This window comes from Lycium barbarum, chromosome 2 (genome assembly GCF_019175385.1).
Source record: "Lycium barbarum isolate Lr01 chromosome 2, ASM1917538v2, whole genome shotgun sequence".
Lineage (NCBI taxonomy): Eukaryota > Viridiplantae > Streptophyta > Magnoliopsida > Solanales > Solanaceae > Lycium > Lycium barbarum.
The window spans coordinates 109,140,657-109,153,094 of record NC_083338.1 but is presented as its reverse complement, the minus strand read 5'-3'; the positions used below and the strand labels follow the sequence as shown (position 1 = coordinate 109,153,094).

General features: G+C 35.1%; 2 protein-coding genes across 5 annotated transcripts; one reads left to right on the top strand and one right to left on the bottom strand.

The window, feature by feature from the left end:
- Positions 1–498: 498 nt before the first annotated feature.
- On the top strand, positions 499–3,765 carry LOC132626750 (protein REGULATOR OF FATTY ACID COMPOSITION 3, chloroplastic). Of its 2 annotated transcripts, none has more exons than XM_060341729.1 (5): positions 499–895; positions 1,785–1,854; positions 1,953–2,009; positions 2,793–2,870; positions 3,239–3,765. In XM_060341729.1, exons 1-5 carry the CDS (start codon positions 620–622, stop codon positions 3,679–3,681), a joined length of 924 nt encoding a protein of 307 aa, XP_060197712.1. In that variant the 5' UTR covers positions 499–619; the 3' UTR covers positions 3,682–3,765. The 2 variants fall into 2 exon arrangements, with proteins under 2 accessions (XP_060197712.1, XP_060197713.1); XM_060341730.1 differs by having other exon boundaries at positions 503–895; positions 1,785–1,839.
- Positions 3,766–6,590: 2,825 nt separating this feature from the next.
- LOC132626749 (pentatricopeptide repeat-containing protein At3g48810) lies at positions 6,591–10,000 on the bottom strand. Of its 3 annotated transcripts, XM_060341728.1 has the most exons (3): positions 7,574–10,000; positions 7,394–7,452; positions 6,591–7,033 (listed from the first exon to the last, which is right to left on the bottom strand). In XM_060341728.1, exon 1 carries the CDS (start codon positions 9,727–9,729, stop codon positions 7,744–7,746), a length of 1,986 nt encoding a protein of 661 aa, XP_060197711.1. In that variant the 5' UTR covers positions 9,730–10,000; the 3' UTR covers positions 6,591–7,033; positions 7,394–7,452; positions 7,574–7,743. The 3 variants fall into 3 exon arrangements, with proteins under 3 accessions (XP_060197711.1, XP_060197709.1, XP_060197710.1); XM_060341726.1 differs by having other exon boundaries at positions 6,591–7,452; XM_060341727.1 differs by lacking the exon at positions 7,394–7,452.
- Between the last annotated feature and the right edge of the window lie 2,438 nt (positions 10,001–12,438).

Sequence of the window (12,438 nt, the reverse complement as noted above, 5' to 3'; positions counted from 1 at the left end):
TTTAGGTAAGAGAAAAAAATATTTTTAAAAATTTATTTTTTAGACAACATAACAAAAATAAGTCAAAGTCATAAGTTAGGAGCCTGTTTGGATTGGCTAGTTATTTTAGGTGGTTTTAAGCCAACATAACTTTTAAGCTCTTTGATTTCCACCTTCTGACTTTTGAATTATAAGTCATAAGTTATAAGCCTATTCAAATCGACTCTTAACCACAAGTTCGTCCTAATCCACAATTCAGTTGGGATTAAGTTGCATGATGATATGGGAGCTTCATCTTGCACCATTTAGGTGTAAATCTCTTCGAATTTCTCCTTTCCTTTTCCATTACGTTTTCATTATTCATGATCGTACTCTCCTCCGAGAAGAAAAATTAATGAAAACGTTTTTTTTAAAAAAAAGAAAAGAAAAACAATTAGACAAAAAAAAAGAAAAAAGAAAAACAGAGGCTGAATTCAGAATTGTCAAATAAAATCCTACTAGTACAGTAGTCTGATAAAATAAACTCTGGCATATAAGATTTTACATTATGTTTTATTTTTCAGTAACCCCCAGGTAAAACCCTTGAGCCAGTCCTCAAAATTGAAAATCCTATCCTCTCTGTGCTTTCTTGTCACAAAAAATGGAGTCCCTTATTGTTACCTCTTCACCTGACATCACAAAGTTGCTCAGCTCCTCTTCCTCTCCTTCATTTTCTGCAAATGGTCATTGTTCTTTTTTCCTATATTTTCCCCACAATAAGAACAACCCCTTCTCTTCACTCAAACTTAGAACCTCTGTTGTTACATCAGCATCAAACAAAGATAAGAAGAATAAGAAGAAATCAGACTCCCACAGCTTTGTTCCTAAACCTGATGAAGCTACTGGTCCTTTCCCCGAAGCTCTGCTCCTTAGAGAGGTTAATTTCCATACTCAAAATAACCTCTCCCTTTTCCCCCAAGATAAAAAAGCATTCTTGAGCTATATATATATATATATATATATATATATATATATATACACATACTAGTTACTATCATTTACGCCCATATGTAATCTTATTTTTGTTTATCACGAATTCTGAACAATTAGACAGGTTACTTCCATACTCAAATTTCCCCCAAGAAAAAAAAAAGCATTCTTGAGAAAAATTGATATATGTATAGTAGTTTTCATTTACACCTATATGTAATATTGGGTTTGTTTATCCGGAATCTGAACAATATTCAGCCTCTTCATTCGAAGCCCATTTTCAAAGTACTAAATTTTGTGCTTGGAAAAAAATTGAAAAAAGAAGAAGAAAGGAGCGAATATTTGTTGGGGTTACCGCAGGGGACTAGTTTGTGGTAATGGCATGACACATGTCCAAGTTTCTCTTGCTTATATGTAATTTGAACCCTTTGAACATTGCACTTTTTTTAAATTTTAACAGAGGAAAGAGAATTTAAAACCCTTTCAAACATAGTATTTCCTAAAACAGTGTGACGACAAAACAAAAAAGAAAACAATTATGGGGGTATTCGTAGCTCAATTGGTTGACTACTTGACCTGATCCTTGTAGGTGAAGGTTCGATTCCCCACCTTATAATTCCCTCTCATTTCCCTTCCCCTAGGAAATAAATAAATAAATTAAAAGAAAGAAAACAATTACTTATCATAAATTTAGTGGGTTTACAGTTACACCGGTAGACTAGTTTGTGGTTAAGGGCATGTCATAAGTCCAATTTTCTTTTGCTTGTGTATATGAGTTCTGATTTGATTTGATTGAAGTCTTTCACTTTGAAAATGAGTTTTTTACAATTTTGCAGAGGAAGGTCCAAGAAGATGGTAGACTTCTACCCGAGTTTGCAGATGCTGAAGAGGGTAAGCCATTATTTGGTTACGAATGACATGTTGCTCATTGATATTTTATTTTCCGTGGATACTTTTGATTTCTTTACAGGTTGAGGTCACTAAACTTTGAGTCTAATTTGCAGAGGAACTGTTTGAGGCTCTAAATCTGCAGTTGGAAAGTGATCTGAATGTGGACCAGAGTAAGTATGAATCATTCTATGAGCTTCATAGAAAAGCGCTTGAACTTATAGGTAGTAGCTGGATATGTTGTCTTCTTTGCTTTGTGCATTTTTTATTTTACTGGAAAGGATGGTGGAAGCAAAGGACCCATATAGGAGATACCAAATAGTTGTAATAATGTTTAGTTGTTATAGTTACACTTGAATTAGGTTCGAGTTAGAGGTAAGTATGATATGGAGAACCTTCTAGATTTAAAGACTAGAATCTGTTATTGGCTTCACATTTTTAATCATTTGTTTCTTTTTTTTTGATTAAGCACCGGGTGTCCGGGTCTCTTTGAGCCCCGACTAATCCCGGGGGTGCACAGGCCCTCGGCAAGGAATTTCCCGCAAGTGCACCACAGGTAATTCAGGGTTTTACCCCAGTCCGATGGCCCTCAAAAATTGTTTGCACCCAGTGGGTTTCGAACTTGAGACCTTGAAAGGGAGCAAACCCCAAGGCTCAAGCCAATTACCACCAGGGTTTTTAATCATTTGTTTCTTTCAACTATCTACAGAAATGAGCTTTGGCAATCTGTCACCTATTTCTCTTTGTGGTTGGATACTAAATATAAGATTGTTTCTGATTCAAATAGCGTGTCCTGTCTCATAAATTCTTGCTAATATTGCTTATACGGGACGATTAACTCAGTGAATGGAATTGAAAGAGTGCAGGAAACATAGCTAGTAATTCATCGTTATGGATCTATTATTTTCGTTCCAATTAAATGCTTACATATTTGTTTACTTCCCTGCTGTGTACAGTGCGACACTATGAAGTGGTGTATCTGATTCATGAGGATCATGCAGACGAGGTTGAGAGTGTGAATGCAAAAGTTCAAGGTTAGCCCTTTTCATGTATCAAACATCTATTTGTTCTACAAAGGTCTGGTTTTCGCTGTGTGCTGTCAAATATGTTTATAAGGTGCTTACCAAGTCCTTTTGTTAAGCCTATATAACACCTCATGCCCTTTTGGGAAGAGCTGAGAATGGTGGATATGATGTCAAAAGCTAGTATCCAGAAGTGGTTCCAATTACCAGATGATCCAACAACCATAGTTCTGCTCCCTTGTTCCCCAATCCTCTAAATAATAGTGCTTTTATTTTCCTAACCATCGGCACTCTTTCCCTGTGATTTACATTTCCCGTTTTCTACAAGGTGGCTAAAATAACCCTGAAATTTGTGATTTTTTTCTTCCGTAACCATGCAGAATTTTTGAAAGAGAAGAAAGGGAAGTTGTGGAGATTCAGTGACTGGGGTATGCGTAGACTGGCATACAAGATTCAGAAAGCATCACGAGCTCATTACATTTTGATGAATTTTGAGGTTGGAGCCAAATGGATTAATGATTTCAAGAGCATGCTTGACAAAGATGAGAGAGTCATTCGACATCTTGTGATGAAGCAGGACAAGGCAGAAACAGAGGATTGTCCTCCTCCTCCAGAGTTCCACACAGTGGTTGCTGGTACAGATGATGAAAATGAAGAGGATTTGGATGATGATGACTATGATGAAGACGATTTGGAGGATGACATAGAAATGGAAATGAATAATGATGGTGTTATTCTTGTGGATGCTGACGACGATGTAGATGATAGGAACAGTAGAAAAAGCAACACACACGAGACAGGAAAAAGGAAAGTGAGTGTGTGAAAGCTAGTTGTATTTATTTTTGCTCACCATCTTGGAATTTTGATTACTTATAATTTTATTATATATTAGATTATAGTTTCGTGATGTTTGTTCTTGGTTTGTACGAGACCCCCTTCTCTCTTGCTCTTTCTATTAACCTGTCCAGCTAAACTAAACTTTGATGATCAATCCTATAAACAATGTTCATATGGTGGCTCAAATAATCTCCGTGAATCCACGGTTCAAACATGTCATACCAAAATTGTACGATCACGACCTCAGTATAGTTATATTCTACTGATTGCATCGTAGGTTCTCAATATGGTTCTATTATCCGATAGGACATCTGTTTTCATCTTTTTCCTTTCCTTTTCCTTTGGAATTCCTTCTTTGGTACTTATGTTTTGCCTCATAAAGGGTTTAACGCCAGTTTAGTAACTGGCCATGCCAGGGGCATTCCATTGTGAATGAATCAATATAGATTGGAAAATGGGAGATTTAACTCCGTTTGCCGGGAAAATCTTCTTTTTTGTTTGAAATGGTAATAACTGCATTCCAAAACAGCACAAAAGTAGTATTGGAGTTTCTGTATAAATGAGCAAAAAGGCCAAAATATAGAGTCCGGAACCTAAATGACCAAAAAATGAACCAAAAGACCCTAAGAAAAAAAATGATACCAAAGTACTCTTAACGCAGTAAATTACTGCGTTATTGGACATAATTGTAACGGCGTAGTTAAGTCCAATAACGCAGTAATTTACTGCGTTATTCTGTTTTTTTTTTTAACTATTCTCTTTCGTTTAAATTTTCACACTTTTTCCGTACTTTGGCCATAGATTAATCATGTTTCGAGACTCTGGAACTTCAATATTTTATATAGAACTCGATTTTTTTTTGTGCGATTAATAATGTAGGCTCAATATATCAACGATATACAAAACTTCGGGTCTTCGTTTTAGTTGTTGAAAAATGCTTGATTATTAGTGATGTTTGATGGTACATTTGTCCTTGAGCAGCAAGATTTATCAATGTTTGATTTAAACAATGTGGCATGAACTTAAGTAGTTATACAAATCCAATTTGATAAGACAAAATTCTAAAATAAGGAGTATAGGGAGAAAAAATAATTGTAAATTGATGAAACTTTAAACGGTCATAACTTTGCGCTCGGGTGTCCGATTTACGTTTCTTTATTTTGGTTTTGAGTATTTTTTCGAGATCTAGCCGCGCAAGCTGCTGCAAGGCGGTTTGGCTGGGCCAACTTTATCCCATTCATTTTTTTGTTTTTCCCGAACTGGTACACAATTTTCATTCAACTTTAGTAAAATCTAATGATAAAAAATATATTTCAAGATAGTAATCCCATGGTAATGATGTTTTGAATGACAATTTCAAGGTTCAAAATTCAATAATGAAAATAAGTTAGATAGCATTAGTGAACATTATAAATAATAAAAAGTGTCTACATTGTCACTTTCACAAACTTTGCTTGGTGGTTTAACCTTCTCCTTTTCACTTCTTTTTTATCCCAACCACTAGGGATCAAATCTAGGCAGGAACGTTGAGAAGATATTATGAGGAGAATACTATTATGCCCCAAGGCCTTGGTTGGGTGCATGGTTTAAGTAAATATTACGTAAGTATATTTTTTGCGTATCTATTTCTTAATGATAAATCTTATTTTACTCTTTGTTATCGTTTATAAGTAACTCTTGTGACATCCTAAACTAATTATAAAAAAAATCGCAACATATTCGAATTTCGCATTAACTAAAAAATAAGACGCTGAAATCTAAATCCTAATAATAAAAAACTTAAAGCTAATGCTAACAAATTTTCAAACAAAAACTTACTTCGAGCACTTTTCAATAACTAAAACGATGACCCGAAGTTTTGCGTTTCCTTGATATATTGAGCCTACATTATTAATCGCACAAAAAAAAATTGAATTTTATATAAAATATTGAAGTTTCGGAGTCTCGAAGCATGATTAATCTATGGCTAAAGTATGAAAAAAGTGTGAAAATTTAAACGAAAGAGAGTAGTTAAAAAAAAATGCAATAATTTACCGTGTTAAGAGTACTTTGATATCACTTTTTTTTTCTTGAGGTATTTTGGGTCATTTCCACTTTATTTGGGTCATTTAGATTCCGGACTGCAAAATATAGCCCACTTCTAATCTTTGACGGAATCAGTGAAATCTAGTAAAATTGCTGCCTCATTCGCATATTCCTTCTTACACCAAAAATGAAGTAATGAGATACAATCTAATTTAATCCTCTGGACTGATTTTCGCTTCTCTTCAAAACATTTAATCACCCAATAGATACAGGCTGGAATCGTGTGGCCCTGGTATTTTTTGCTTTGTACCTAACATTTTTTTGCGCGGATTTCCCTTCAAAGGCACTGGTCTTTATTTTTGTCCCTCAAATTGTTGTCTTTAATTTTTGCCCTTCGCTTAAAAAAGTGACCAAAAATACCCTGAGGTTCCGGGTTCGAACCCCCGCTCAGTCAAAAATTTTAAAAAATTCACAAGGTAGAGTTTGCCACTCTGCAAATGCCTGGAGGCAAACTCTGCCTTTTAAGGAAGAGTTTCATGCAAACTCTGCCTTAAGGGTAGAGTTGCTACCTTAAGGCAAACTAAGGCAGAGTTAGCCTTCCTCTCAATTTTTGACTGAGCGGGGTTCGAACCCAGAATCCAGGGTTTTTAGGCGAAGGACAAAAATTAAAGACAAGCAATTTGAGGGCCAAAATTAAAGACCACCCCGAATAAGGGCAATCGTGCAAATTGCCCTTGTACTAACAATGCAAATGATCCTGTATATTCCTAAGCATAGACCATTTGATACCAGCAGAGTTGAAAATAGCTGCCATAGCTATAGCTGGTCAGTAATAGGACAATGGCAGTAAAAAAAAACGATGCTTAATGATGAAGCACAAACCAGGCAGAAAGATTGTAACAAAACTAATGATAAAGAAAATCGTATACACCCGTTCTCTTTCCTCAATAAGGAACTGAGTTGCCGGGTACATATCCCGGGATAGAACAGGAAAAGGGGCCAAAAGAATACTAGTGTTTTTGAATAAGCCAATGCCAATGATGAAGTTGTATCTGAATTTTTTTATCATTGACTTGTTTGGTTCTCCTAGCAAAACCCAGCTTAAATGATCGTTTACAGCAAATCACCCTTTCTCACTCTATGCATAAGGCCTCTTGCAAGTTCCATGCCAAAAAGACCAGTGGCGTTTTACAAAAATTATGTCTACCATTTTCATGTGTCTGGTTCCCAGTTCTGCCCTGCACTCCTTGGGACGCCCCAACGAGACACCCTTGGTAGGGGTTCCTAATGAAACTTCTTCCGAACTCTACAGACTGGATATAAACAATTTTACAGTTAAGTGTCAAAATAATAGAAGGCAATAGCAGGAATGCAGGATATATCAGGCTCCATCTAAAAATCTTTAGAATAAAAACAGTAGGGAGCACCAAATGGTTGTAGTTCAATTTGATAAAAGACTGAAACACAAGCTTTTCAGTAAGGGGTTAGGAACCAGAGGGATCAATTACTAAAAGGTATGCTCACGGCATAAGCATGACACTATAACTCGTTACTGCTGCCACTAGAGCTATCTAATTCAGAGTAGACACTAGTTTAAAGGAGCTATACTGCCTTTTGGTTGTATTCACAACCTTAAGCTTATAATATCCTAGAAACTATTAGCAATTGAAAACCTGCAAGAACTTTTGTCTCCAAATTCCTCAAATCAACAGCAAATGAAATTGAGATTCACCTGCAAAAAGTCACACTAGCTGCTAAGCTGGGGATCAACAAGGTGAGAACACCACTAGTAAATAAAGATAAAATTAATATGATCAGAGGATGTTAAACAAATATTTTTGAGGGATTCTTACCAGCCATATATCCAAAACAAGCTGTTAATGCCCACTTCGTGGATGTAGATTCTGGAGACGGACCCTCCTTTGTAAAATTGCTTTCGCTGCAACCACTGTTTTTACCTCCACAGTAAAGGTTTTATGTGTATTCATCACTCCAATCTGTTGAAGCAAGCATGTTTACACCTTCAGTCTGCTGCCAATATACTTTCTATATATTCTAGTGCACTTCGATAGTCAATCTTGGTAAACAAATGACGGACTAGAACATTCCACGTCGATATCTTGGGTGGAATTCCATCATTTATCATCCTCTGAAGGCAACAGATTGTGGCTTCCAAACCAATCCAACTGCACAGTCCACCTATCAGACAGGTATAGGATATGAAACCTGGACGCAAGCCGACTTCAGTCATAGCATTCAGAAGTTGTTTTGCAGATTCAACCTTACCACCCTTACAGTACACATTCATAAGTATGTTGAAGGTGAGAATATCAGGTTTGATTCCCCTAACCAGCATTTTTGCCACAAGTTTTACAACTTCCTCAAGCATCCCCATATGGCAGAAACCAGATGCTATAGTGTTGTATGTAACTAAATTAAATTCAATATCTTTTTCCTCCATCTCCCTAACAAGCTCAAGTGCTACCGTAAGGTTGTTACATTTAAATAAACCATCCAACAACTCATTATATGTGTTAGTATTACCAGAGCAACCAAATCTCTCCATTTGATTATATAGAATCACTGCCCATTCAACTCTACCACTAGAACACAAACCTTTGATAAATGTGTTAAAAGTAATGGTATTTGGTGGGCAATCTTCTACTACCATGTTATGTAGAAGATTGTAAGCTTGTTCAAACATGAAATTTCTGCAGAGTACATCAACCATACATGTATATACCACAACATTTGGACGGCAACCAAGATTTATCATTCTATTCCATATCTCACATGCTTTAATCACATCTCCAGATTTAGCAAAGCCATCAATGAGGATGCTGTAGGTTGTTGAATTTGGATGGCAGCCACTTCTTTCCATTGCACTACAAACAGACAGAGCCATATTCATATTACCAGCCAAACAGAGACCATGGAGAAGTGCATTATATGCTATAACATTGGGCAAAATTCCCTCTTTGATCATACCATCCCACACGTCAAGAGCTTCACACCATCGTCCCATCAATGAAATTCCCTTAATCAAACAAGTAAACGAATGAATATTTGGAGAACAACCTCTAACAAACATCTTGCTCAGCATAGCAAAAGAAAGACCAATATTTCCTTGGTCAGCAAATGCATTTAAAATCGTAGTGTACGTAATGACATTAGGATCAACTCCCTTATAAGCCATCTCATCCAACAAATCAACTGCCTCCTTAATGTTATCTACCTTACAAAGCCCATTTATCAGAGCATTATAAATAGGAACAGTAGGCGTAAATCTCATGGCTACTTCTCTTGCTTCTTTTACTTTACCAAACTTACACAAAGAAGAAACAATTGTTGTATAGCTCACTTCATCAGGACAACACCCCTTGTTCGACATTTCCAGAAGTAACTTCTTAGCTCCATCAACTCTATTGTGCTTGCACAACGCTTTCAAAAGAATGTTATACGTATACACATTTGGAACAACACCATCTTTCTTCATGTTACTATAAATAGGATTAATCATATGAAACCTATTCTCACTAAGCAATGCATCCAATAAATGATTATATATCCTAGCCGTAGGCTTACACCCAAAATCCTGTATCCTATAAAATGTCTTCAACGCTTGCTCTGACGCCTTACCTCTCCTATACGAATCGATCACGCTAATAAATATATCTTCAGAACAACTAATACCCTCTAATTTCATCTGTTGTAAGAGGTATTGAACACTATCCATCTCCTTTTCTTGCCCGAGTTTTTCCATCATTATTTTATATGTGAGAAGGGTGTGCTTGAAAGATGTTGAATTTGCAACCCATTTGAAATACTCTAAAGCAGTTGAAACATTTTCTTCATATTTCAGTCTATTCAACACATCATATTCCTTAAGCTCAATGGGGTTTTTACTATTAAGTTGATCAAGATTGAAACTTGGGTTTACATTAAGGATTAAAGGAACAGACTTTTTGTGGACTTTTAACAGCAAAGAACATCCTTCTTTCAAGTACATTAGTACAATTAAAGACACAATTTTTATCAAGTTACAATCAAGAAGAACTCAAAATGGGAAGTAAGCAGCAATTTGGGTATTCAAAAAGAAAACTAACAATAAAGGAAGCAATTGGGGGAATACAAATTAGAAGAGTAATTTATTGAAGAAAGAAACAGTGGATAAATAAATAGAAATAAAATTACTGATTTTGCACTATGTGCTGAGAATTTTCCGGCTGGTTGCCGGGACCGTTGAGGTTATTTTACGACCCGAATATGTTATGGCCAAATAGGAGTTGGGCCAAGTGTACAAATAGCCCATTTAGGAATCCTATTTAAGGTATAGAGCCTGTTTGGATGGGCTTAAAAAAAAAAACAGCTTATAAGCTGCTTTAGATAAGGTAAACCAAATGAGCCCAATTAATTTTTTGGGCTTATTTTAAGCACAAAATAGCTTTAAGCTGGCCAGCCAACCAGTCAAAAAAGCTGAAAACAACTTATAAGCCAATCCAAACGTGCTCATAGTCTAAGGTGCCGTTTGGCCATAAATACCAAAAAATATTTCACTTTTTTATGGAATTTTGGAGTTGGAGTTGTGTTTGGCCATAATTTTTGAAATTGTAGTTTTTGGTAAAAAAGTGAAAAAAATGTTTTTTTTTTTTTAAAACAAGTTTTTTGAGTTTTTGGTATTCCGGAATACAATTTCAAGTTGTATTCGGAATTTTCATGACCAAACGCTAATTCCGGAAAAAAGTGAAAAAAAAAATCCAGAAAAAAGTGAATAATTTTTATGGCGAAACGGCACCTAAGTTTATAATATATATATATATATATATATATATATATATATATATATATATATATATATATATATATATTTGTAAGTTTAGTCATTTTGAATTAATTACTACTTCACTACTATTTATTATTACTATTATATATAAGAGCCAATATGAGACTTTTTGTAGTCCTCACATTATGTTTTGTCCTATAATGTTGCGCCACGTGGCAAATTTTATCTTACATATTTTTACTTTTGCTCTCTTTCATAGCCATGCCACTTGGGCCTTTGAAACTGGACCTGTTTTTTTTTTTTTTTTTTAAATCTCTTGTTTTCCCTTATTAAATTATTCATTCCATTTGTTTTTACGTCATGTTAAAAACATATTTTTACATGTCTATTTTAGTAAATCATGAAAGATTTAATAATTCTTCCTATATTACCGTTATCATTAAGTAACTTTATAGAGTATTAGTAGCCAAACTTAAATTTTAATTAGAATATTTTACTCCTAATAAATAATTTCTTAAGGGAAGTGTCAAGTCAACAAGAGACAAGTAAAAAAGAATTGAGGGTGTGCCTTTAACATTATTTGTTATAATAAATTTTGCTAAAATTTATTATAAATTCCGGAAGGTCCTATAAGGAATTGAGTGGAAGGAGTTGAGTTAGTATGACTTTGGAAAATGATGAGCGTTACTTTGAACAACAAAGTATGAGCCAACTCGGGAAAATAATATCTTTTAGTATATGAGGAGTTTTGAAATAAAGAAAAAGGCTAAACTGAAGTTCATGAAGTCTAGTTTCCAACGCAACAAACCGTTCATCGATACGACATCGAAGTAGAGAATTATGGATGTTACAAGTCAAGCTCGTAGAGCAGAAACACGCAGCTACAGTGCGCGACACGCGTAGCTCCAGTAGCCGAAAATTCTAGGTCGGTGCCAACCGACTCTAGAACACTATAAAAGGGGTTTTACCCCTTATTTTTTCAACCAAACACCCCTAAACATATCCCAAATCCTCTAGAACATTCCTCCAACTTCCACAATATGCACATATAATCCTACAAGCCTATATGACAATTTTGGTCATTTTTAACATAATCCAAAGTCCTAGAGAGCCCTAGAAACCTCTCCAAACATATTCCAACATATTTCCAAGCCTAAACTAAGGATCAAAGTGAAGATTAAAGTGGTTAAGGGTTCCAAGTGAGGTCTACACTTGTCTCCTCTTCTTAAGATGTTTGGGTGAGTATTTTAAGGTGGAGTAACCATGGAATTGAAGTGTTCTTGAATTTTGAGTTAAGATTTCAGCTTAGTTTCATGTTTATGAGTTTTTTTTTATAATTATGTTAAGATTTGAGGAGAAGAAAATTGGAGGAAAAGTTCAAATATGCATTTGATGATATTTTGAGTTGTGAATTAACTTGAGTTATAATTATTAGTATGTTTTGAGCATAATCTTGTTATGAGGGACAATAATGATGTTACCGTATACGAGTGTATAAGGGGTTGTATGAAGTTGTTGTTATGGATTGATTATGAAAAGAAGTTTTGGGATTGAATTGAGTATAGTTTGAATGTAATCTTTTCATTATGGAGTTGTTGATGTTTTATTGTGCTTTAAGAATTGTTTTGAATGTTGGAGGGAATAGAAGATATAGGAGAGATAGTGCCCGAATTTCGGCAGATTCTAAAGGGGTTTAATTTGAAGGCTTAAGATAAGCATACGACGACAAGCCTAACAATAGTATGAATTTTCTTGAATGTAGATATACAAGCTTGGGAGGACAAGCTTCAGGTAGTTAAAGAGACCGAAAGGTATGTTAAGGCTAATCCCTTTCTTTCTAAAGGCATGATCTTTTTCTTATGAATCCACACATGCTTTCTATAACATCCTTATTCCCAAAAAGCTAGAAGTTCATGATTCTCAAAGTTCTTGTGA

Bases quoted from the DNA above. Each gene is read 5' to 3' on its own strand.
- LOC132626750 (XM_060341729.1), top strand. From the start codon at position 620: ATGGAGTCCCTTATTGTTACCTCTTCACCTGACATCACAAAGTTGCTC. The intron at 1,855-1,952 runs GTTACGAATGAC...TCTAATTTGCAG, and splicing joins AGAGGGTAAGCCATTATTTG to AGGAACTGTTTGAGGCTCTA. The intron at 2,010-2,792 runs GTAAGTATGAAT...TGCTGTGTACAG, and splicing joins TGATCTGAATGTGGACCAGA to TGCGACACTATGAAGTGGTG.
- LOC132626749 (XM_060341726.1), bottom strand. From the start codon at position 9,729: ATGTACTTGAAAGAAGGATGTTCTTTGCTGTTAAAAGTCCACAAAAAG.